The following is a 27,137-nucleotide window of genomic DNA, read 5'->3' as shown; positions in this document are numbered from 1 at the left end:
CAGCCCACAGGGTAGATTCCTGCTAAGAGCCCCACGTGTCCACCCCAGGAAGCAGTGTGGGGGACGTCGTATCCACGTGGGCATGAGCATGAAAAGAAATGTTATTTGTGCCTAAAAGATGGACTCTCTTCATGGGGTGGTGCCCAGCTGTGATGGCTGTAAGGTTCTGGTCTCCTTGTAAGTTGAAAGTCTTTGCCAACACTGAGAACAGTCCTCCCAAGGATGTAACCGGCAACCTGAAACCCCATCCCCTTTGCTCACTTTCAAGGAGCTACGTGAGACTTAATTACATGAGAGGAATGTTCAGCCCCGGCTACCAGAGACTCCCGTTTTCCTCCTCACATTTCTGGAATGGTGTGTCTCAGATCTCAGTGACTGCTATGCACAGTCAGGCTGGATGAAGGGAGGTGACCTCGGCATTTTTTTGCCACACACCCAAGGAGTACTGTTTCTGAGTACATCTCTTGTAAACCCACATGGAAGCAACAAAATAAAATATTGCCATGATCACTTTAAATCATGTCTAATGACCTTACTCTCTGTTGATTTGGAAATGGAAATGAATTGGACAGATCGACTCAGAGGGGAAGTCGAATGAGATGGTTAGAGGGTCCAGTGACAGAAGTGACAGTGACAGAAGAGGACAAAAACTCCAATCAAAAAATTGGGCAAAGATTTGAACAAAGTCCCCATCAAAGAAGATACTGGATGGCAAGTAAGCATGTGAAAAGATGCCCAACACCATGACTCATCAGGAAGATGCAAATTAAAGCCAACCACACTCACTAGAATGGCTAAAACCAAAATAAAGCAAAACCAGCAACACCAAGTGCTGGTGATGATAAGGAGCATTTGGAGTCTCACATACTGCGGGGAATACAAAATGGTGCAGTCACTCTGAAAAACTGCTGGCACTTTCTTGCAAACATACTCACCACACAACCCAGCAATCCCACAACTAAGTGATCTGCCCGAAAGGAATGTGTTCACACAAAGACCCATGATGGTCTCTGTTCACAACACAGAGACCTGTGTTTACACACAAAGACCTGTGATGGGCCTGGGCATTTTATCATTTGTGCTACACCAGGGGAAAGCAACCATGGACACAGGCTTTGTGCAGGAGACATTTATCTGCTTTGTATGATAATCAGGGTCCAAAAGCTACGTATTTGGGGTGTAACTCATCACATTCTTAGCTCTGGTGTGTGGTTCTTGATTAACCTAAGCCAATTGGTTACTCTAGTTCCTTTGCCACAGTGGCTGGTTCAGGGATGGTCAGGTGACCCAAGGTGGCCCAATCAGATTTTTGCTTGATCATGCCAGGTGGAGGATGAGAGGTAGGGTGGCGGGGGAGACGTTCTCTTTCTCTCCCTGTCAATGTGGTGTGTGTATGTGAGTCATGGAACTGCTATAGTCTTCTGCCATGAAGGATAGTCTGATGAAGGAGTCAGAGAAGGTTAGTGATAAGAGAATCACAAAAAATTGGCTGGAGCCCTGAGACTACGATGCCTGATGTCCATTTTCCTCTGTATTTTTTAGAGACACCAATAAATTCCCTTCATTTAACAGAGCAGTTAGAGGTGCTTTGTTGTTGTGGTTGTTGTTACCTGAAACTGAAAGCCTCTTAACTCACCTAAATGTGGGTCCAAGAATAGATCTGACTTCAGGAGGACATTGCAAGGAAGCAGAACAAGCCAGAGACAGGTGTTGTAAGCCCAAGTCAAAGCTAACAAAGAGATCTGGGTTGAGGATGCAGAGGCCATCCAGATGGAGCAGTGCAGAGCTGGGTGGGTAATATTAATGGAACTCTAGGCCAGGAACAAGTGTGTGTCAAGGGAAGATTATTACCCGGCCTTGAAGGGAAAGTGGGGAATGGCCGGGGAAAAGAAATGGCCAAGAGACAGTGAGGGCAGCCAGTTACAGGACTGGGGCATCAAGGAGGGGGACAGTTCATGCCGCCTGGGCCAACTGCCCAGTGAAGGCTGCCTCTTGCCCAAGGCCAACCTCGGTCTGAGATGTGAGCTGAGCTGAGCCTGCAGGTGGGGCGCAAGCAGGCACATCTGCTCTTCTGATTTCAGTTGGTCTCAACTAGGGCTGAGGATGTCTTCTAGCAAGCTCTTCCTGAGGCAGGTGGCCAGGAGGTGTCACTGGGAGAAACTCATATTTTACTGGAATGTGATAGATCCAGTGACTGCTCCAGACAGACCTGACCCTACTTGTGGTGACTCCCGCCCCACAAATTTTCCTCTCCTACTCACTGAATCAAATATTAAAGCATCCTGCCTTCAGGTGAGGCCTTCACCAGCACCCTCGAGTACTCCATGGACTACTCATTCTCCCTCGTGCACTTTCATCTCCCTTTCTAGGGCAAATGACAGACCTCCAGCCCCTGTTTTCAGGAATGTGTGTGTGTGTGTAGGGGGGTTTCAGCCTCAGTCCCCCAGCCCTGAGTCCCTGTTCTCAGTCCCCCAGCCTCTTGGGGAATCAGAACTGGAACATGATAAGATGTGTCGGGCTTTGTCTAGAGAACAATAAGCTAAAAACCAAGGTGCCCAGGGTAAACCAGGGTGGTCTGTGGGCTTCTCACTGTGTTTATTAGCTAGAATCCTCTGTTTTGTGAAAGTGAAAGTCAGGCGGTAGATGATGCCATCTGATTATAAGAGAAGCTTCTAGCTGAGTACTGGTTGGGCTCACCCATCCCGGACCATCACCATTGTGCTGACAGGTCCATTCTTTGCATTGCCCCCAGCTCCTACACTCCACACTTCTAAAGAACACATAAATGCTAGAAATCATCATAATAATGCAATAACAACATCTGGGAGTTTTAAGTCCTAGGCTCCCCATGAAGAGAGAGAATGGGTTTTACAGGCAGCAGATCTGGGCTCCAACCACACTTCACCACCTCAAGGTAGCCTCTCTTGTACCTGGGTACCTGCTTCCTTGCTGTAAATGAGGACAATACAGTCTTAAAATGTCACAGGTGTATTTCTACGAATATTTATAAGGCACATTGTAGTGCCTGCACGCTTAAAAAATGATGGCTGGGATTGGTTTCTTTTCTTTTTGATAAACAGTTTCGATCTGGGTTTTTAATTTTTTTTTTCCATTTCTCTGCTGAAATTACCCATCCATTCATTTATTTCTCCCATCTGTCCCCATTTAAGATAGATGTTTTAAATTCTTTTCTACTAATTCTTGTATCTGTATCATCTGTGGCTTGTTTCTGCTGCTGCTTTCCATGGTTATGAGCCCTATTCCTGCCTCCTTACAGGCTTTGGATTTTATTATTGCATCCTGGAAATTAATACAGAAGAAGGGTGAGAACTGAAGAATACTACTGATGTTTCCCCTCCCAGAAATTTCATGTCTGCTCTCACTGGTAAGCTAAAGCAAGGAGGTGATTATTCAGATCTCATTTGATGGGGACTGAGTGGTGGGCCACCTGTGGTCTGCCCTACCTCCCACCCCCAGCTTTTGAAGGAAGGGCTAGTCTCCTAGTTCTCAGGGTTGGATTTGGGATTCCTCGATTTCGGGTATTGGGAGAATGTGAGAGACGGCGAAGACAGGATGGTTTCTTTCTGCTTCTCAGTCCTGCCTTCACTTCTGTTTTCCCAGAAAATTTGGGGTGGGGTGGAGAGGACCAGTGTCCTCCGTCGAGCAAATTATTACTGTTTGTGACAGTCTTCGTATGTGACAAACTCCAGGACATCCCAGCTGTCTCCGGCACTGCCAGTAGCTCAGTTGGCTTATCTCCACCCGGCAAAGTTCTGGATCTTCACAGCCGTCTGTCCTCCCTGCATCCAGACCTGCCAGGACTCAGCTCCCTTACAAAGGGCTCCTCTCTCTGGAAAACAGTTCATCAAGTCTCTCCTGCCTCCATTATTCTCTGATATCCTATATACAAGTATGATTTTTGTATTATCCAGACTGCCTTTTGGTGTTCCCATGGGAGCTAAGGCCTTCTGCGTCCTAACTGGAAGCAGCAAGTACCTAGAATGGTAGTTGTTATTTTTAACACTAGAGGAAATTCCCTAAATGCAGGATGTCCTGGCCTTGAACTCTTAATAGTCAGCCTAATGCTAAAGCTTGTGTTTCATCCAGGGGAGCTGAGAATGAGACCCTGCAGGTGGTTTATTTTTAAAGGCTTAGTCAAATTTGTAGCAAATGCTTTATGAGTTCACTCCTGTCTCCCTACTTTTACCATTTTGGGTCCTTCTAGGGCCCAGCCTCTAGGCCTCTTAGCTTGGGGGTTTTCCCTGGGCTCCAAAGTCCATCCTGCCCATGTCCAGCAGGAGCAGTCTTTACCAACGACTGGCGGAGGTTGGTGGATAAATGCCCCAGCTCCCTCCCCCTTGGGTTGGATACCTCAGGGACCTGTGTTCTATACAGTCGTCCATTCCCCCAGAAGTAAATCCCAGCTGCTCACAGTGGTAACTTACTTGGTAACACACTTTCCTTGGCTACTTTGTCTTCTTGGTCTCACTTCCTCCTGTCTGGCATGTCCTGGGATCCCCTTTCAGATAAACTACCTGCCTTTGAATCACTGCTCAGATTCTCCTGCAGAAACCCAACTGAAGGCAAGTGTCAAGTCAAATGTGCAACCTCTGGGTGCTGCTCGGGTTTGCGTGTAGGGGCCAGCATGGACAGGGCGTTAACAGAGAAAGGTGAAATCAGAGAAGGTTAGATGGACCTTGCCGGAGAACAGCAGGCACACTTCAAGAATACAAGGAGGGCTGATGCTGGAATTCTTTATTATAAACCGGAGCCATGTGCCAGCCTGGAATAACCGGAATATGAGCGTCCTAATTTGGGATGCACTTAAACTGTTTACTCTCTGTGGTTTTGTCTTTAAAGCCTAACATGCTCCGGATGGTGGATTTAAATTCATAAGTACATTGTTTCACAAAACTGGCATGAAGTTCTTGCAACACAATATGCAAAATGCATTAGTATGTTGCATCCAGAGCTTAGTGTTCTCGCTCTCATTATGTTTTGTTTTTAAATAAAGAAAACTTGTAGGACCACAGCCCTGTAAATGTCTTGTGGGGATGCCAACAACCGCTCTATAAACCACTCTCGCAGAAGCAATTTTCCTCTTGTCCCACAAAACTCCCAAAAGCACCTTAGGCGAACACCAAAGCACTGGGTATGTTTGCAAACTGCAAATACGGCAGACATTTAATTACATCGAATTCATCAGAACCCTAATTGAGACAGGAACTCAAACCTTACTGCTTAATTACTTGGATTTCAGAGGAGTAACAGACTTGGTCATGAGCAGCCCTTCAGGCCGGAATACATTAGAGAGAGGCCCACGGGCACTGGCGGGGAGTTCTCCCAGCCAAATGAAAGTGTGGAGCCACATAAATAACCATGCTAAGTGAGACCCATGACTGGATTTATTAATCAGTTCAATCCCCAATATCCAACACTTGCTGTAATGTTCTGCTGCACTGGCTGCATCACCTGGGAATGTTTGTTTCTCAATATGCAAGGGAATGTTCATTTCTCACAGTTTTTCTTTCCCTCCCGCTGATCAGACAGCACAGAGACGAGGACCAGTCCTCTGAGATCGTTCTTTGATCAACATCTCTTCATTTTGGTTTTCGTGTAGAAGACCTTCTCCTTGACCTTCCCTTCCTTCCCTACCTGGTATCCCATGGCTGTTCCACTAGTTAGTTGATCCCATCAACTTCTCAGCCAAATTATCACAGTGACGTAAGGTGGGATTTGGAGGTGAGGACCCCATGGATTGTTATTCTTTTGAGAGCCGATAATGGTGTCTTTTATTGAGCATTTACCATGTGGGCCGACTCCTGCTTAATGATGAACATGTTAACGTTTCATCCTTATGGTGATGCTAGGTGGTAGGTGGGCTTACACCCACCCTCTCCATAGATTTGAAAACAGGCTCAGAGGAGCGATAAAGTCACTTCTCCAAGATTTTACAGCCAGCAAATGGCAGTGTCAGGATTCAAACCCTGGCCAGTCCTGTTCCTGGGCCCACGTTCTTTCTAAAACAGAATGCTTCTCCCTCTGCAAAGACTTCAGGGACTCCACAAACTCCTGAGGAAGAGAGGTGGATTGTCTCGGCAACCTCCAAGTGGGCAGGAGACAAGAAAAAGCAGAAGGAGGTGCCAGCACCCAGTATCATCATGTGGGCTACAAGGTTGTGGTGGGTTCTTCTCTCCATGATGGTGCAGGGTTGTGAGACGAGCTTGGCAAAGACCTTCCAGAGGGAGTAAAGCGACTGATACCAGCACATGCTAAAGTACAGGAAGCAATCTGCCTTCTAAGCAGGCATCCTAACCAAGCCAGTGATTAACTGCATTGCTAATAAATTATGAATACAAGTGAATCCAAGCCACTTCATATGTAATTAGTTGCATGGCATTTACTAGATACTTCCTAGTCACTTGTTTCATTTCTTTACGTTGCTTCTCCCCCTTTGGGCTTGCCTTTCCATCAGGCGGCAGGTACAAATGACTAATGAACTAATGACAACACGAATAACGGCCAGCCTAATGATCATACTGCTAATGGTGACAATGCTAATTAAGAGAGTGTGAATGGCAACAGCTTCTTCTGCAGGATGTGACTATTCATCTCCGGAGGGCAACAAGAAGACGGCGGACACAGACGAGATCCAGGGAAGTGCAAACAGCACTGAAGGCATGGATGGAGACTCGTTTTTTTTGTTTTGGGTGATTTTTTTTTTTGCACTAACTATATTTATAAGAGGTCTAAAAAGCATCATATTGTGGGTCCACAGAATCTAAGGTCAGACATGATGGATCAAAAGGATGAGAAAAAAGAACACGTCAGTCTATCAAGTTGGGGAGAGCTCAATCACCACGTGTGGACACAGCTGTCCAGGAGCTCCAGAAGTACCCTTCACTTGGGGGCTCTGGAGCTAATTCCTGATGAGATTGACGTGTCCCTCTGACTGTCACCCACAAGCAGCAAGCCCACTAGGCAACCTGGACAAATCATTGGCATGAAATGACGGCAGTTAGAAACAGGCAGTGGAGAACAGCAATGCTGTGCCATGGGCCTCCTGCAGAGGCTCTCCACTCTGCATTAGAGAGATGGGCAGGGTGGGAGCCCCTGGCCGTCTGACTAGACAACAGAGGGGCCTCAAAAAGGGTGTGAAAGAAGGTTCAAAGGAGTGTTCCTTAGCCCTTCAAACCAGCCCACCACCTCCAGTAGAGCCTGTGGCCCCCACAGTGAGGCAGCTGGTTAGCATCACCAAGCTCCTCAATATTGCAAGCAGAGTGCCATCAATGGGCTTCTCGAAGGTGCTTTTCCTAGAAGATGTTTAAAGTGTGTTTGGGCAGAGCTCAGGATCGTGCTGTTCCTGAACAAAATTCCTAGGAGGGAACTAGGACAGCGAAGCTGGCAGACCCTTGGGAGCTGTGGCACTGTCCCAACTGCCAGAGAGCCTCGCACTTGGCTGACTTCTTGGGTGTCTTCCCAAGGCTTTCCAAAACAGATACCAGACCCCATGACACTCCCTGGAGTGGAACAGTCTCCAAAGATAAAATGCAGGCATGCAAAGCCCCTTGTGACACCAAAAGCAAGCTAAGTCAACATGTAAATAAACTGCTTGATGGCTATAGCAAAACTGTCCTATGCTATGATGACAGTAAATGGTTTTAGCAGAAAAAAAACTATCATTTCCCGTCTCTGTCTCTCTCTCTCCCTTCCCCCACTCTTATTTACTCTATTGCCATGGAGTCAAAGCCATATCTTAAATTGTTTTAGGTCATTCCAGTTCAGATCGTGACATTCAAAATGAGTTTGACACGTTCAGATTTGTAGCCTGCACCTTCAGGCTAGTTAATTACTTATGTGGATCTGGGTGCTCTCTACTCCATCAACATGGAGACCAAATAATGATGCCTGACACTTTCCAGTTCAAGTTGGGCCAGCCTCCTGGCATGAGACCCAACGTTACTGCTGCCCGAGACCACTGGCCCCTGTGTTGGTGGTGCTCCAGCAAGACAGGCCCGTGCCTCGCCTCCGTGCTGTCCCCTCCAACCCCATGCCACCTTCTGCTGTCAGTCTTACCTGCCCAGCAAAGAGCCCGCAGACACCAATGATGCACAGGATATTGAACACTGCAGAGCCCACGATGGTCCCAACTCCCACGTCACCCTTGGTGATGAAGACCCCTGAAAGAGACCTGATGTCAGCCTGGCTGTTGTGGCTGGTTCAATTCTGATGTGGGTGTGGGAGAGTTTTCAGAAGTGCTAGACTGTTCTCAGGGTCCACAGAAAATAGCCAAGGGGGGGAAAGAGTTTTAAAATCTGCATTAGAGACTCTTCCACAGGCCCATTGCCACAGGATCTGGGACACCTTCATGCAAAGTGAAAGCATCACTTCAAAAAAATAACAGCAAACACAGTGGGTGGGAAGGGGGTGTTCTGCTCCTTGGGGTCTTGAGATTCTTATCTCTTATTAGCCAACCCACTGGAAGGCTGTCTGTCCCCACAGCCCTTGTCCTTAAGAGAAGGCAGGGCTGAGATGTCCCTGGGTCATCACCTACCTATGACGGATGTGAACAGCTCTGGGGCCGAACTCCCTGCTGCCATGAACGTGGCTCCAGCTACATCTTCACTGAGGTGCAGGCGCTACAGAGGAGCAAGGACAAAGCAGAGATGAGTCGGGATTCCCCTGGTAACAGAGGCCACCAATGACTCCCAAGGTCTCAAGCTCAGGTCCTCCCATCCATCCTGAGCTTGGTCTTTCCTGCACATCCCCTGCTGGGCCACACCTGGCCGTCCTCCTCAAGGGGACAGGATGAGGGAGGGGGCTGCATGTTTCTGTGAGTTAAAGGCTCTTGACAAGATCTAAGAATTTCTAACCTAGAAGCCCCCAGTTCTGTGCAAGTAACAGGGGGTATAGGGTGGGCTGATGTGAGGTATGGTGGGCATCTGCCTCCTTTCTAAAGGGTATGCCACCCACCTCCCACCATGTTGCCAAGTATCTTTATTGCTTAAGAGATGGCCAAATCCACATTTTTATGCAAAAAATTGATTTGTTTCAATACCATGCCTTTCTCGGGCTAAAATGAGGCTCATGCAAATCAGCTTGCAAGTCTTGATTCTAGAAGGATACAGCAGCTTTGGGGGTGGAGGGGTCACCCTCCTGAAACCCATCCTTCATCATTAATGCAGTCTTGAAGCCCTGAGGTAGGGAGAATGCGGGGTGGCGTTGAGGCTGGGTGGGAAGAATGATACCCTGCCAAGATGTCCTATACAATCACTGTCTGTTAATCCAAAAAGTGATTTGCAAGAAGACAAGAAAAATATATATTAGAGGCTGGTTTAGCCTTTCTGCATTCCATCATGACCCAGAATGTTAGCGGCTGGCTGTCAGTAAATAGCCAGTTCTCTCTTGGGTCCCAGCTAGGAGATGCTAGTCAGTCCCTCTTCGCACCGGCACGGACAGCTGCACTTCCCTGCTCAGCCATGGAGGGGCAGCATGGGCTCGGCCTAGGCCACTGGCTCCACTGGCCAGCAACAGGCTGCAGTAGGGGCCCTAATGGAGCACTGTGATCTGGAATCCTGGGGATCCCTCGCTCAGGACTGAACAGCTCCGCCGCACATGGGGTTCTGAGAAGACTATAAGATGGAGGTACTGATACCTCAAGCTGAAAGGTGTGGCTGTGAGGGGTGCAGGTGAGTCCCCAAGGCAGGGAGTTCCAGAAAGTAACCTAACACAGAGCTCACGCCACGTGGTGGTCTGCCAAGACTTGCCATGAGCCTGAGCCTGGTACTGCTGTGTCCATTCCAGCTCAGAGCCCCTGCTGGGGCATTAACTGTGGAGTCCACACCTTGAGCTCACCTCCGGTTCCTGTCTCTCTCATCCACTGAGTTTGCGTCTTCCTCCAGGTCTCCTTCCATCTCCCTCTCTTTTATCCCTAATTCACCTGGGCCCTGGCAACATGTCTCTGGATGCTTAGAATCATCAGCTAGGGGTGCGAGATCTTCTGCCTCTGGATGCCTCTATCTATCAAAAGCCTTCCCAGCTCCCTCCTGAGCCCTGGTAACTATTGATGCCCCAGCCTCACATTCCTCAGGATTCCCCATGTGCCGATTCCAGCCCTGGGCTCTCCTCTCTTGGTCCTGGGGCTCAGACTCTTCTTTGCACAAATCCTTCCTTGAAAGGTGTTGCCTCCAAATGTGAAAAATCCCTCCAAGGGCTGCTCCAGTACTGCTCCCTGCACAAGCCCTTTCCTGACCCCCGTGGCCCAATCAAGCTCCCCCTCCCCTTTCCTCTCTCTGTACTTTCCAACTTCCCAGCACTTCCTCCAGCACTCCCGGTTTGTGTCACCCTGGAGCTGCTCTGCACCCCACAGCCCGTGGATGGCAAGGACCATGCTGTATTTCATCTCATTTCCTTCCCCAGGGGGTGTGCTTGCCAGCGCTATGGATTTCATCTCTCCTGAGTAGACAACATGCTGACAAGAATATGTACATTTCTAGAACAGGCTCTTAAATCTGCTATAAAAAAAGGTCATGTGGGAAAGAGACTACTCTTCTGTGCATAATGAATAGAGCACCAAGCGGTGGTATTTCAGAGATCACAAATGACCCCAGTTACAGGTGCGCTTCCTCTCCTGCTACGTAAGGTGACCTGTATTCCGGTTACATCACTTTGGACAAAGGACTTCCACATGTGCCCTCTGTCCACCTAAGATGCAACCTTATCATTTCCTTCTACTTCCACCGAATAAAGGAACCACTCCCAGGGCCCCTCCAGGGTTCCTGTGGAAAGATTCTCTTTTATTTATTTATTTATTTATTTATTTATTTATTTATTTATTTATTCAGTACAAAAACCAAAGAGACTTCCAGGATGTAGAAGAAACTACTTAAGTTATTGGTCTCAAAGTGTGGTTTCTGGACCAACAGCCTCAGCATCCACCTGGGAACTTAACAGAAATGCAACTTGTGTCCTCTGCTGCCCCCCTCCCCCCCCCTCCAAGAACTAATGAATCAGACACACGGGCGGGAAGGGAAGGGGAAGGATGACAAAATCTGAGAACGACATGAAGAAACGAGTCCCAGATGGGAGGTGTGTCTGGGAGAGATCCTTTCTGAAAACAGGATTCTGAATTAAAAATAAAATAAAGTGGAAAGCTTCCAGATAAAGGAAACTACATTTCAGAACAGACAAGGAAATGAAAGAGGAGAGAGAATGAAAGTGTTCTAAATACGCTGAATATCTTCTGATGAACGGGATTTAACTTGGTCTTCAACCTGGTGTTCACTGGGCTGATTTCGAACAGAGTCCCTTTCCTTTTCTCTGTGGCCAGTTCTTTCATCTTCTCGCTTTTTGGGTCTCTGCTTGGAGCATTTCTGTACATGTGCAGAGAGGAAGGGTCATGGAGGGGTGTAGATGAAGATTTAGCACACTGTGAGGACCCCACAAGAGAGAGTCATGGGAGCAGAAGGAAACTGAGGAGAGGAAGATGAGGGGCACAGAAGGAGAAAGGAAGAGCAGGATTTAAAAGAGGAAAAGAAGGGGCACCGGGGTGGCTCAGCTGGTTAAGCGTCTGACTCTTGATTTCAGCTCAGGTCGTAACCTCATGGTTTGGGAGTTCAAGCCCTGTATCAGGCTCTGCTCTCTCTCTCTCTCCCTGCCTCTCCCATGCTTGCACTCTCTCTCTCTCTCTCAAAATAAATAAATATGCTTTAAAAAAGTGGAAAAGAAAACAGGCAAAGTCGAACACAAATAGCACCATGAGTTGCCTCTAAAAGGAGCAGGGAGTGCTGGTCGTTTGGGTTAAAGGCCAACTACGGGTCGGTACCCTGACATTTTAAGCAGGCTGTTGGAGCTTTTGGGCTAATACTGTTCATTGCTCAGAAGCATGCTGATGCCTGGTGTTCCCCCCTCCGGGGGCGGGGGTGCCAGGAGGGTTTCCCAGGACCTTGTTGAAGGAGGCTGGAGCAACACTGTTAGATGACCTACTCAGACATGCTCAGAATACAGGGCACGTACCTCACAGATCTTTTCCAAGGAGGGGACAAAGAAGTCATCACACACAATGGCCAGTGCGTAAAACATGTACATGGCCTGGAAGAGAGGAAAAAAGGGGTTAAAGTCAGAGTCAAAGCAGAGCCACGGGGTGAGGGTCTGGACACCCTCTACATCAATAACACTCTCTGACATCATGGACTCAACATCTTACTCAAAGTACAAAAACTGTAGTGCTTGGGGGACCCTCCATGATATCACCGCTCCTCTCTGACCTCATCATCTACCACTCTCTTCCTTGCCCACCAAATGTACTATGGATGACTGCCTCAGGGCCTTTGCACCTGCTGTTCCCTCTGCCCCAAACACACTTCCCTCAGATGACCTTGGCTCATTCCATCATGTCCTTCAAGTCCCTGGTTCAATGTCAACCTAAGCAAGAGGCCTTGGACTCCCCTCCCTCCCATTTCTCTCTATTCACCTTATCCTGATTTTTCATGACATATTGTATGTTAAATTAATTTGTTTATTGTCTGTCTCCCTCACTAGAAGTCCACAAGGATATAAACTTTACCTGTCTTATTTGTCCCCAATACAGGGCACAGGGCCTGGCGCATAGCAGGTGCTCAAAAAATATATGTGCAATGAAGGAATAAACACATGAATACTTCTAACTGAGGTCATTCACTCTGCTGTTTCCTACAGGACAGGCTCCACAATCTTGCTTCCTGTCAGCAAAAACCAGGGAACACCCTGGAATTCTAACCTCCGGGGCATAAATCACCCATTTAACCCCAAGTTTCCTCTCTAATTGATGAAATTTTATTTGGATTCCATCATTGGTTGACCACCTAGCATCCATCCTCCACTCCTTTCTAATGGGACCCCAATTTCATCCCAATATCCACCATAACCCATGGGAAGGTGACCCCACCCTTCTGATGGCTACTGGTTCAGGAGCGGACATGTAACCTGGGCTGATCCAATGAAATTGTAGGAAAGGTTTTATAGTCCTTGCCGGTGGCATCCATTTTTCACCCTCTGGCGCTGGTTATGGGCTGGGGGTCCTGGTTGCTCCCTGGCAGCCATATTGAGGGAAATGGGACTTGAAAGGAAGTTGACCCTGATTCAACTTCATGGCATTACCAAGTTGTTGAGCATGTGGTACTAAAGCATACCTGCCTCCAGATTTTGTAATAGAGCATTTCGGCCAGTTTGATTTGGAAGTTTTCCTGTTACTTGCAGCCCAAAGCATCAAATGGGTATAGCTGCTCATCTTTCAAGTTCCAGCATCCTCAGCAGTGACATGCTTTCATGTTTTTATCTCTCAACATCTTTTCCTTTTGAGAATTGCTCCACTGCACAGACCTTCAGTCACACATTCCCCATACCCATTAGCACAGGGCGCAGGCACATGACCCAGGCTAGCCACCAGGACACCCCATTTTCTGTCATGCAGTAGTGGGTGAGCAAAAGGTCTGCAAGGGGGCCAATGAGGGACTGACAGAGAAGCTGGAAGAGGGGGGCTCTCTGCTTATGAGATACAAACACTGCCCGAGTCCGGAGGCAGCTGCCATACAGAGGGAGCTTGCCGGAGAATGTAGTTCATACAGTAAGAAGCCCAACCAAGAGATGGGACAGACAGACTGACACACACACACAGACACACACACACAGACACACGCACAAAATGGTGTTCAAAGACACCCCATGAACCCTGGACCCAGCTCACCCCTGAAATCGAGGTGGACTTTCCAATTTCATGAACTAATAACATGCCTTTTACACTTATGATGACTTGAACGGGATTTCTGTCACTTACAGCTGTCCTTCATGAAGCTTTTTGTAGCAGCCCGAGCATGAAATGATCTCTCTGGCCTCTGACTCTTGTCTGTGGCACCAATTTAGCCATCCCTCCCCCTCTTTATGAACTCATTTTTCCTTTTCACACATAGGTGTTTGGGCTCTCCAACCAGACTGCAAGATTCTAAAAAACATCTTAACACTGGATTCTGTGGAATTATCAGACGAGTGAATGAAAACATATTCATTCCAAAGTGCTGCCTATAATAAATTATCAAAACCCAACACAATATACCACAGGAGATGGGTTATATAAACCATGGTTCATCAATCGATGAAATCCTGTTAAAAGAGATGATTTAAGTCCACAGTTAATGACAAGAAAAGGCATTTACTATACACTGCTAAATGAGAAATATTATAAAATAATGTGTACAATCTTTTTTGTTATTATCTATGCGTTAAGGCATACACACACACACACACACGCACACACTTGTGCAAGTATATTTGCATGTAAGAGTTTGTAACACCACACATTAAAGTAGTTTTTCCCTCTGTTGGTATGACTCTGTTTTTATAATTCCTATCTATATTTTCTGATATGTCCACCTTGAATTTGTATTTCTTGTGTGAATTTTGCAGGTGGTGGAGATTTTAGAGCAAGGACTCTGTCTTATAGTTTTCTAATCTCCAAGGAGCCTGGGATGTCTGGCATGCAGAGACACCTTAAAAATAACTTTCATTGATTGGTCTATTCATAATCTGTACAAAATTATTTGTCTGTGGATTTGGGGGGAAGAAAATGTCAATTTTTACAAAATTAATGCTTTATTTACATCTTGTGGATGAGTCAGAATATACACTCCCAAATTTCAGTGGACTCAAACCCTCTTTTGCTGTATGGCTTGGCTGATCCAATGATGTGCAGGCTTTATCATTATCTTTGAAAGAATAGCCAAATGTAGTAATTGGAATACAGAATTGTACATTTGTGAATTAACCAAGATCTAAATAAACTGTCTCTAGCTGTCATACTCAACTCACTGAAATAGCCAAGTCCATAAACCATCTTTCTAAGACTATGTTCCAATATTACGTATCGATCCTGTCGTGAGGCTAGAAACTTCATCTAACATATTGCAAATCAACACTTGGAATGGGTTGGGAAATGAATAGATCTTCCAGGCTCTCTGTGATTTCAAGGGTGATGGCTACTGAAAGCCACATTAGTTCTCATGCACAAGGCAGTGTGAGGCCCCTGCCTCGATCAGGCACCCTGTGTGGCAAGGCACCTCTGGACATCTGGAGGGGTCTGCCAGGCGATGGGGCTCCTTTCCAGCCACAGAGCACCTCCTGGCCTGCCACTTTGCTTACAAGAAATTCTGCTCTAATTCCTGCCATGTTACCCACTGGAAATCAGTTTCCCACTGGAAAAGCAAACAAAATAGAACAAGGTATTGGTGGGGGGAGGTTCTGTGCATGTAGCAGAGTAGGAAGGATAAGGAAATCAGTACCTTCTGCTCATTTTTGCTGTAAACCTAAAAATGCTCTAACAATGGGTCTTCTATTACTACTACTACTAAGTTTCAAAAACTAAGCAGAACAAAGGAACAAAACAAATGTATGAAGTCAACTTTTAGATGCAGGAAGCCTACTGATATTGATTGTACTATCAGTACGACTGGCCTGAGTGTTTTAGAGTGAGGCATTTTTGTATTAATGTGGCCATTCCTATATTTCCAAAGGATATAATACTATAATTGGGGATAATGACTAATAATAATATTATTAATTTTTGCCACTATATGTGGGGCCAGGAACTCCAGGCACGCTCACTCCAGATACTTTACAGGGACTGTCTCACATAATTTCTCTAACTTCTGTGGGAGGCAGGGTGTTACTGGCCCCAGGTCCCAGATACCTCTGAGAGTACAGTAGCGAATCCAAGGACACACGGCTAGCAAATGGCAGGCCTTGGATGTGACCCCAGCACTCTCTGAGCCTTCCTGCCGAGGCCAGTTCCACACAGAGGGCGTTCCTGAACTGCTGTCCAATCGACACCTTCTATGTTCACTTGGCCTACTAATAAGTTCACTTCTCCAACCACACGAGAGAGAGGGACAGTTTCAGAATCCCAGCCAGCCACCTCTGGGGGTTGCCAGTCAGAGCCACTGATGTTCTTTATTATTTATTTTTATTTTAGAAGTTCAATTCTGATTATATAAATATACCATTCACATAAATGTATCAATGTGATCAGCATGAACAGGAGTAAACCCTAGTTACCTCTTTATTTTTAGTGGCTTCCCATTTTCCTCTATAAATAAATGGACCATCAACACTGCTACAGTGAACACCTTTACTCATATATCCTTTTGCATTTCTAGGACAGACTTCCAGATGTGGAATTGCTGGGTGACGTTCTTTTTCAGTAGTATTATTTTTACAAGGTGCACTAAAAAATACAAGACAGACTTAACCCCTCAAAAATATTCAAGGTGATCCCTGGAATGGTGGGTGTGTTGCAGCACACCCAGAAATCTGAGCCTCCGGCCTGGCTACAACAATCAGAACAAGCAAATGTGGGATGCTTTCCGGAAATGATGAGTGAGGGGTGTCTGCAGAGGAGAGGAGAGGAGGGGTCTGTTTCAGTTTCAACTCCAAGCTCACAACCACAGGGCCTTCACTTCCCTTGGAACTTATCAGGGCCCTCCCTGTGGGAATCTGTACGTTGGCACTGATTATGTGCTGCCTGGACCGTGAGCCATGTTTTAAGTCCATGTACCTGGCCGCTCTTCTTTTTCAGGGCAGCAACTATGCTCTTCCCACATTCATATCCACCCAGTTTCAGGGCGGGCTTGCACAGAATGAGGGAACTGGTTTATATGAAATGAATGAGTCCAAGCAGGAGGTACCCAGAGAGTAGCTGGTGTCCCCTTTAGAAAGAGAGGTAGCCTGGAGCCTTGGAGGAAGCCCAGGATGGAGTAAAGGACCTCACGTCAAATCCCACACTTGACACTTCCAAGTTGTGGTGACCTTGAGTGACTCTCCCGACCCCACATAGCCTTCAACATGAGACCAATCACACCATCCGCTTGAGTTAACTTATGAGAGGGAGTACTGTGGGGGGGTACACGGACACAGAGGAGCAAAGGGGCTTGGGCGTGACCAAGCACCTCACGTGACAACAATAATGCTGTGAGATTGTGCCCCAGCGGGCCTGCTGGAGGACGACAAGAGATATGCAGAGCAGCGTCAGGAGGACAAGGGGCATGCGGAGCAGAGCCAAGTCACCTTCGTCCTAGCAGAGGCTGCCAGATATCAGTTGACAAGCAGCTAACCCCAGACATGGGTCAACTGATCCCCAGTGTTCAGCTGAACCCAAAAGACCCAGAAGCTAAAGAAACGTGTACTGTTGTATGTCACCGAGGTTTTAATTGTTGTTTTTTAAGTAGGCTCCACACCCAATGTGGGGCTTGAACTCATGACCCTGAGATCAAAAATCGCATGCTCTACCAACTGAGCCAGCCAGGGGCCCCTGTTGCTCAGGTTTTTGGGCCATTTGTTATACAGCATTATTAGGGCAGCAGGCAACAGATACAGCCAAGATGATACAAACAGCCATGGTGAAAACAACAATAATGAGGAGTAACTTCCAAGTTCTGAGTGACAATATGCGCAGCTTTTCTAGTCTCCTTGGAACTAGCCATGATCCTATGACACAGCTCGGACCAATGAGAAGAAGGCACGGATGCAACAAAGTGACCCTTTTTTTTTCTAGCTCTCAACTTGGATGTAGTGTCTGGGGCAGCAGCAGCCATCATATGACCATGAGACAACAAGCAAGAAGATACACAGCAGCACACACGGGATGGCAGAGCTCTGAGGATGCCATTCGCGGGCTGATCCAATGTCAGGAATCATCTTTCTCTGTGCCACTTCTTGGGTGAGAAAATGAAAAATGAACCCCCATTTGCCTCTATGGCCATTAGTCAGGTTTCCCCCACTGGTGGCCACACGCCTTCCTATCTGATTATGGGTGGAGATATTCATTCTGCCAGGCGAGGCTAGCGAAGGGGGCCAGAGAAGTCTTCACAGAGGAAGTGGCCACTGAACTGGGATTCTGGAAGATAAATACCATCTCATCAGGTGGTTTCAAAGGCTGACTGGGACTAATAAAACCAGAGAAACGCTGGCCATAGTAAACTGTGAAGCACCTAAGGTAACAGGAAATCACCGTGGCCTGTGGCTTAATGGAGGTGAACAGGCTCTAGCTGAAATGTCAATATACATAAGGGCTTCTGAATTGTGAGGGCAAATGTCTCTGAACAGTGCGACATTAACCCTGCTGCTTTATGTGGCATCTACAGTCAGCGGTTTTCACAGACAATTTCCTTTTACTACATCATCTGCTCTCACGTCGCTGTCTTTAATTTCAATGAAGGTGGTGCTGGACAATCAATTCTTAAGGAAGATCTATAGAACTCTGGCCTTGGTGGAAATTGTTCTAAACCTCCCGGGGAATATGGTTTGAATATTAACCAAAAAAAGATTTCCTTTTCCCTTCTCTGTATTTTTCATAGTTTCAAGTGATAGTTTCTTCAAGTAAACTTGGAAAATACAACAATAATTGTATTTCTTTTAAAAATCCGCCCCCCCCTCCCATCACAGCTTGAATGTAATGGCCCCATGATGTCTTGGTGGGACTGACGTACATGGTCACTTCTGGGTTCTGTCACCACTACAGTTGTAATTCTCCTGGAAATACTCACTCTCCCTAGTGACTAGAGAGGGAGACTCTGAGCTTCCAGCCAGACTAGGGTTCTGCATAAGAGGATTTGGGGGGGAGGGCATCAGGGAAGAGGAATGTAGCAGGTGACTATGTGCCCCCTGGTCCTATCATATTCTTTAGGCCTTATTAATTTAGAACACCCCATAGTGTCTTGAACATCAGAATCTGCCTCGATTTGTTCGAAGAGCAATGATTTACCCTTACACAAAGTGGTCAAGAAGTGCTAGGGCATTATCATGCCCTGGGCGCCCTCTCGCAATGACTGATGGGAGCTGGTGTATCTGTACCCCAACTCCCCTGCCCCTGGAGTGGAGAAACCACTCTGTCTCCTTGGGCTCCCCAGGTGACTAAGCTTCAGGTGCCCACCCTGTTGCAAGCTTGATGACCCATCTTTTATTAGTGATCCTCCCTTCTCTGCCCCACTTCCTACTGCACTACTGATGTTTCTCTTTGCCCCTGGATAACAACTTGCATTCCAACCCTGGTCTCAGAGTCTGCTTCTGGCAGAGCCCAAATTAAACCAAGAATGAAGGGGGTTAAGGAAGATCATGAAAAGAATGAAATGCAGTTTGCAGTCAAGACGGGCCACTCATAGAAACAACTGTTTTCTAAAAATCCGGAGGGACTAGTGTAAAGGCATGCAATTCGAAGACATCCATCTCAAATAAACACATTGCCAGCTACACAACTAGATAAGGGGCCAGGCTGCCCCACCCATGAAGTTTCGACTTTAGAAAGCTCTGGATGACCTACACGACTTACAGCATGAGGGACTCTGCTTCTGTCTTCCCACATCCTAATTCCCGCTCTTATGCTTTGAATTCACCAATAGAGAGTAAGCCTGTGAAACTCTAGGCATCCCATCCTCAACACCAATGAAGACAGAGCCCCAGGTGTGTGCTCCCTCACCATGCCCCTCACTGTGTGGCTCTGGTATACCATGGACCCTCCAGAACCTCTAAGTGATAAAATCTTAGTTTTCCAAAGTTCCCTGATGGTTATTGCCATTCCTGAGGGATATTTTACATTCATAATAAGACCCACAAGGGTCATAAGAGACTCTTAAATATGGAGAACAAACAAAGGATTACTTGGAGGGGTTGTGGGAGGGGGGGATGGGCTAAATGGGTAAGGGGCATTAAGGAATTTACTCCTGAAATCATTGTTGCACTAAATGCTAACTAACTAGGATGTAAATTTAAAAAAAATTAATTAAATAAAAATTAAAAAGAAAAAAGGCCCACAAGGGCCAGTTCGGTCACAACACTGGCTCCCACTGGGGAAATGTCTGTGAGGGTTTCCCACAGGTATCTGGGGACCAGGTGCTGCCCCAGGCACCCCTAGAGGACAGAATCACTGTCTGTAGGTTGAGACCAACACAAAACAGGAACTCTATCTGAGTCCCAACCCCAGGGTCATTTTGTCAGTTGGCACCATGAAGGTCTTTGAAACCACTGTCAACTGAAAAGGGTGAAGGTCTTTGAAACCACTGCCAACTGAAAAGGTTTCTCTTGCAGGAACTCAAATGCTAAAGGAAATGCGAATGTTAATGTACCTGCTCCATTAGCATACATCCTATAATTATGTTACTTGAATTTCATGATGGCCAAATAGCTGATCAGTGTTCTTGGAGGTCATCACACTGGGGTGACTACTTTGGAGCTTTGGGAATGAGACATTTGCCATCTCAGGAGAAAGATTTCAGTGGGAAAAGAACCATTGTTTCCCTGTGTGTTCTTCTCTGTCTGTCTCTCCCCATCCCTGTTACCCGAGAAGCCTCTCCCACGGTATCCACTCTGAGAGACTGGTTCCTAGGTCCCTAAGGAAGTCACTTATTTCTTTTGGTTGTCAGTTTCTCAAGAAAGTGGGGGTAATAACTGCCATTTCCCTTCAGTATTTGTTAAGGGAAAGTTCTGGGGGCAGGTGTATGCCCCGGTGGGGGCATATGCACACGTGGGCCTTAGAGGAATCTCACTGGGTACCAGACACACATTCTTCAATGACCTCACAATGGTACAAGATGGGACACTGGGTTTAATCCAGCGTCACTGGTGGGAACCAAGTTCAGTAACTTGGGTCAGATTACATAGTTAGTAGGTGCTGGAGGCAGGATTTAAACCCAGGGACCTGCCTCCTGAGTCCGTGCTCCTAACCACCACATCACATGGCATCTCAGGAAGAGAGGTTTCTTCATGTAAGGAACTTCCTGCCCTTTATATAAGGAACATTTACTCCTCTAACCTGTGCCAGGTCTCAAATCCCCTTCTATGGAGACCTCCTGTGAGACAGGGGTTCTTAAACTGCGGTGTCTGAACCTCTCACCCCCCCGCCCCCAGACAGTACTCAGAACAACTCAGCAATTTGTTTATCTGGATGAGAACAAATCGCATCTTTGTTTTCACTAGTCTCTGAATGAAATTCAGCATTTCCTTCCACTAAGAATACAGGCAATAAGCCACAGCAGCACTGGCAAGACCTGGGAATATGGCCCTGGTGGAAATCACAGACCTTTTATATCACATCACCCGCATTGCAGAGACCACATACACGTTTGTCACTGCTTCAAAATAGATAGTTATCAGACCTGATGCTAGATCCTGTATTTAATATATTAACAAAGAATCACTCAGGTTTCTAAATTGCTGTGTGCTTTAAAGTGTACCAGTATCATCTGGGAAATGCATACAAAATGAGATTCCCGCAGTCCCACATCCAGAAGATCCTCTTAGCAGGCCCCTGGGTTGGGGCCTAAGGACCTGCATTTCTTTTCTTTTTTTTTTTTTTTCAACGTTTATTTATTTTTGGGACAGAGAGAGACAGAGCATGAACGGGGGAGGGGCAGAGAGAGAGGGAGACACAGAATCGGAAACAGGCTCCAGGCTCCGAGCCATCAGCCCAGAGCCTGACGCGGGGCTCGAACTCACGGACCGCGAGATCGTGACCTGGCTGAAGTCGGACGCTTAACCGACTGCGCCACCCAGGCGCCCCAGGACCTGCATTTCTAATCAGCACCTGAAACAGGTGGTCCAGGTGTCCCCTGGTCTGTTTCTATGGGCCCCTAGTTGGACGCCTTGAGAGTGAGTCCAGAATAGTGTCCAGAATAGTCTAGAATAGTGAGGAGGCTTGGTGCCTCTGTCAGGGTTTGAGCAGCAAACAGAAGGCCACTCAAAAGGGTTTAACCAGAGAGAACTCTTTTTTTAACGGCAGAGAGTCTGATGAAGGGCTTCCCTGTAGTAGTACAGGCAGGGCAAGGGAACCAACAGAGAACGTAATGCACCCAGAGGCTAGCAACTCGAGAAGCTGTTCCCTTGTGGTGGCCTGAAGGTACAAGAGGAGGGGACCGAGTTGCTGCAGCCTCGTGAGTGGGGATGAGGCTCCTCACAGGGTGGAGGAAAGCAGCACTAGCCAGAGCCTGGAAAGCCAGGAGGGTGCAGGGAGGAAATGCCCGGACCTCTCTCCTGTCCCTCCCCAAAGGCACGGAATCTGGGAGATAAGGTCCTTAGAGGCTGGTCTTCTGGAGTCCAGAGTGGGGTAGAGAGTAGTAGACAAAGAAAATGGGGGTGCAGACAGAGAGTGATCACCCAGGAAAAATGGAGAGGGATGGAAAGGAGAAAGGGGAGCAACAAAGGGGGAGGGCAGCCAGAGGAGAAGAAGGAAATGAAAAGGGGACAAAAACAGGTTCTCTTAAAGCCAACCGCACTTCATCCATGAAGACATCAGCCCTTTGTTGCTCCCTTCCCCTGCTGGGGATTTAGGAAGGCTCACAATAAAAACATATACAATAAAATAATGGTACACACAAATAAGTAAAAGGCATCAGGACATAAGACAAATAAAAATGCAAGTAGGAAGTCATGATCAGGAAGAAAGAGAACACATATACAGTGCCATGAACTTTGTACCCCCTAGAGACACCCAGAATTGTAGGAGGACTGGAGGTCAGGCACATTCTAGCTGGCTAGGTCTGAACCCCCATGGGGGCTCCCTGATACACCTTTTTCTGGGGTCATAGGCTGAACTGTTCCCTCAGGCTTGGGGACCACTCCCATCTGTAAGTAAGCCTTTTTTTTTTTTCTTTTTCTCAACTAAGACAGAAGAGAGCAAACCTGATTGGGGGAGCAGAAGGGCCAAGTTCTCTGAAAGGGGATGGATCATTCTTTCTCCTTCTCTAGCTCTATAGATGTATAATACATATTACTTATATTTGATATTTAAAAATTTAATTTTAACTTTTTTATTGTGGTAAAATATACACAACACAATGTTTACCATTTTAACCATTTTCAAAGTGTATAGTTTAAAGCCATTAAGAATACATACACTCATGGGGTGCCTGGGTGGCTTAGTCGGTTGGCTCGGGTCATGATCTCATGGTTTGTGGGTTCAAGCCCCATGTCAGGCTCTGTGATGACAGTGTAGAGCCTACCTGTATTCTCTCTCTCTCTCTCTCGATAAATAAATAAACTTAAGAAAAGAATATTCACATTCAAATTCAGATTGTTGTACAACCATTACCACCATCCATTCGAGAACTTTTTTGTCTTCCCAAACTGAACTCTGTACCCGTTAAACAGTAACTCTTCATTTCCACCCCCACCCACCCCCCCACCCCCAGGCCCTGGAAACCACCATTCTATTTTCTGTCTCTATCAATTTGACTACCGTAGGTACCTCATCTAAGTGGACTAAGTATTTGTCCTTTTGTGACTGGCCTATTTCATTCAGCATAATGTACTCAAAGTTCATCCATGTTGTAGCAGGTGTCAGAATTTCTTTCCTTAAGGGGTGCCTGGGTGGCTCAGTTGGTTGAGTGTCCAACTTTGGCTCAGATCATGATCTCATGGCTTATGAGTTGGAGACCCGCGTTGGGCTCTGCACTGACAGCTCAGAGCCTGAAGCCTGCTTCAGATTCTGTGTCTCCTCTCTCTCTGCCCCTCCCCTGCTTGTGTGCTCCCTCTCTCTCTCTCTCTCTAAAATAAATAAATATTAAAAAAAGAATTTCTTTCCTTAAAAGCTGAAGAATATTCCATTGTGTACATATGTATGTATGTATGTATGTATATCTATCATATTTTGTTTATCCATCAGTGGACATTTAGGTTACTTCTACCTTTTGGCTATTGTGAGTGATGCTGCTACGAACACAGGTGTATAATTGTCTATTCAAGCCACAGCTTTCAGGTTTTTTTGGGTAAATACCCAGTAACGGAACTGCTGGATCATATGGTAATTCTCTGTTTAACTTTTTGAGGAACCTCCATATTGTTTTCCACAGCAGCTACACCATTTTACATTCCCACCAACACTGCACAAGGGATCCCATTTCTTTACATCCTCAACAGCACTTGTTATTTTCTGGGGTATTTTTTGTTTGTTTCATTTTGTTTTTTGACAGCAGCCATCTGAATGTGTGTGAGGTGGTATGTGCAAGACACAGTTTTGGGTTTTGTTCGTATGTTCATTTCTGGCGAAAAAGTAAATAAAATCTCCCTGGAGCCCTGCAGTCAGGACAGGAGGCAAGTGTGAACGAAAGATGACAAATGTTTCCTTATTCCCTTGCAACCCTTTCCCCCAGCACACACACAAACTCCATAAAGCCCATTAGTTCTTTCCAAAGAAAGAGCCTCACTTGCACAGTCATGAAGGATAATTTCCCTACGTCTATATGGACTTCCTTTCCAAATACTTCCTTTTCAAAGTCTTACCCAGAAATCTTTGTTTAGCTTAGACAAGAACAGGCATAAAGTCAGGGCTGAGGGAAATGGCAGTGAAGGAAGAGGCAGATGCAGTGAGTGATGATGAGTTTGAGCATCTTGGTGTTGTCAGAGGCTGCTGCCTGGCACCATGGCCGCTGCTGCCTGGCACCATGGCCTCAACTGCCCACAGGGGTCCACAAGATGTAGGAATAAGTAGATGAGGTAGGGTTTGTGGCTTGCTGGACAGTGGAGTCCTATCTGAGGTGGACAGCCTGTGCTCTGCCTTGGCTAATGCTCCTTGAGGATATGTGCTCAGTGTGGCCAGAGATTCCGATTTTCTAAGAGTGAAACTACAAATCTGGACTTTAGGTAAAAATCTCCTGGTTTTGAGTAATGGAAACTAATGTAGTCACTCTGGCCTCACTGCCTACTCTCTCCCTTGCTGATTCTGCTCCAGGCATACTGGCCTCCTAGCCCTTGCATAAATAAACCTAGGTGGCTCTGAGTCAAGGCCCTTGCATTGGCTGGCCATTCTCTCCTCAGCCATTCACGTGACTCCTTCCCTCACTTCCTTCATTGTTTGCTCAGATATCACCCTCATGGAACCCACCTTGACCCTACAACATGCCTCTCCAGCACCTCCCCTCTTCACCCTCCAAACTCTGTTCCACTATTTCTTTTTCCATTGTATGGATTATCTTCTAGCATGCCAAACAATTTACTTATTATGTTTATTTTACTGCCTGCCTCCTTCCTTAGAATATAGGCTCCATGAAGATAGGGGTCTCTGCCTGTCTCATCCTCTGATGTATTCTAAGTGCCTAGAATAGGGCTGGCACATAGTACATGCTCAATTAGGTACTGAACGAATGAATGATTGAATTCAACAATTGTAAAGCACTGAGCTGCAAATTCAACTGTCAATAGTGAGAATGGTGATCTCAGGTCAGGTCCAACTGTCCATTTCTTTGATCAGGAAAATAATGCCCTGGGCAGTTAAATAACTTTTCTGCAGTTGCCCCACCATGATGGTCTGGCTTGTTCTGAAACTCCTGGCCCTGGCCCAGTGGTCCAGGGTTCTTCCCACAGCATCATGCTCAAACTCAAGGTTCCCATCAGGGCTCAGATGAGGATGTATGACTCTTGTCCCTTAGGTCTTTCCTCATGTGGAAATCTAAGATAATAGGCACCATCTTTCCACCTTCTTTCCAGTTTCTTCCAGTAGACAGAAACTAACTACCTGGTGGCTGAATGAACCCATATGTGAACTTTAAGAGCCCCACACCAAGGTGCCCCCCCCATACCTCCAGCCTAGAGTCTGTGCTGATGACAATACCAACAACATCCAGATGGCACACCAGGGCAGAAGTTTGGGACAGTTTTGTTCACTTTTGTATCCCCTCTCTTACATCAGTGCCTGACACTCTTTCTGAGATGTTTCTTGGAGGAATGCATCAATGAATGAATGAGCTCTTTTTATGGGCCGACCCTAGGCTCAGTGTGTAAAATGCATTAGCTCATTTCACCCTCCCAATAACCCACATACAGAAGTTGGCCCTATAGTATTTCTATTTTATAGAAGAGGAAACTGGAGTCTGGAGGGAATAAGAAACACATCTTATTAGCAGAGACAGTAATCACTCAAATCTACTGCTGTGTGACATCAAAGCTCCTAATCTTCATCACACGGCCTCCACTCCCAGTGGACCCCACGAAGTAAGGATGGAAAATTCCCTACCCGCCTGGTAGCCATTCTACCCACTTAAACATGAAACTTAGTATTAAAGAGCAATCTTCCCCCAGGTAGTATCAACCAGTCCAAAGGAAAGGGTTCCTGGATATTGGCTGTGTTCACCAAAAGAAGACCCTCAGGGGAGAATCCATATACAACGGGAGACTGATAAGGTAGTAGAGGATCCATGGACAAGGAAGGAGAAGAAACCAAGGGAAGGTGTGATGCCAGATGACACCTACTCTCAGCCTCATCCTGCACAGAACTCTGGAGTAGAGGCTGCCCCACAGACTTGGTCTTGACTTGAAACAAAGGATCTGGGCATCCATACTACTGTACCAACCAGTCATTGTGGCTATTTGCCACCCCAGAGAATACAACTTATCAGGCACTTGCTACTCAGCGCGCCCTGGTGAAGTAGGCCTAGCAGCCCAAGATCTTAAAAGGTCACAGGGGTGAACAATGAGAAGCTCATGTGTGATCCATGAGACCGAAAGGCCACAAACTTATAAAGAGGACTCAGGTTGATCTGATGGGAGTACCACCACGTCTGCTAAATGTGTGAGCAAAGTATTTGGTATTAAAGCTAAACACAGAGCTATTCACTAGATTCTATCAGAGCTTGGAGCAAGAACACCTAACCTACATTTTAGAGGGTGAGAAGAAGGTTATGGGAAGACTCTCTGGAGGAGTTGACGGTTACATCATGTCCGAAAAGCCAAGCAAAGAAGTCAGGAAAGAAGTGGCTAGACAAGGGAACAGCATGAATAAAAGCATGGTGTCACAAATAAACACAGTTTGCTTTAAAAACGACAAATTATTCATTATTGCTGGAGTGTAGATTGTGGGTGAGAAAGCAGATGAAGAGGCTGTAGAAATAGGCAAAGGGCAGTTTGGGGAGGTTCTGGTACTCTGGGCTGATATTTGCATGCATAAATGCAGACTGTCTGCCTTAAACAGGAATCACTGTTGACTCCATTAGCTGAACACTATAATGATTAAAGTGGCTTTGATGATGGCGATGATAGTAATAACAGTGATTATGATGTGCTCATGGCAGGGACAATAATAATTATGGTGATAATAGTGACTGTGATGATAATATTGATGGTCAGAGTGG

General features: G+C 46.5%; 1 protein-coding gene across 2 annotated transcripts in view; it reads right to left on the bottom strand.

Annotated features, from left to right (window-relative positions):
* The window catches only part of SLC24A3 (solute carrier family 24 member 3), a 490,476-nt gene that overhangs the window by 127,963 nt on the left and 335,376 nt on the right, over nucleotides 1-27,137 (bottom strand). For both annotated transcript variants that reach the window (XM_045445435.1, XM_045445436.1), the window contains exons 4-6: nucleotides 12,016-12,090; nucleotides 8,555-8,639; nucleotides 8,077-8,180 (exon numbers count right to left, since the gene is read on the bottom strand). In XM_045445435.1, the coding sequence (XP_045301391.1) occupies nucleotides 8,077-8,180; nucleotides 8,555-8,639; nucleotides 12,016-12,090 (264 nt within the window). The remainder of the gene's footprint in view (nucleotides 1-8,076; nucleotides 8,181-8,554; nucleotides 8,640-12,015; nucleotides 12,091-27,137) is intronic.

The sequence above is a fragment of the Leopardus geoffroyi genome, chromosome A3 (genome assembly GCF_018350155.1).
Source record: "Leopardus geoffroyi isolate Oge1 chromosome A3, O.geoffroyi_Oge1_pat1.0, whole genome shotgun sequence".
Taxonomy (NCBI): domain Eukaryota; kingdom Metazoa; phylum Chordata; class Mammalia; order Carnivora; family Felidae; genus Leopardus; species Leopardus geoffroyi.
This window is presented reverse-complemented; position numbering and strand designations above follow the sequence as displayed.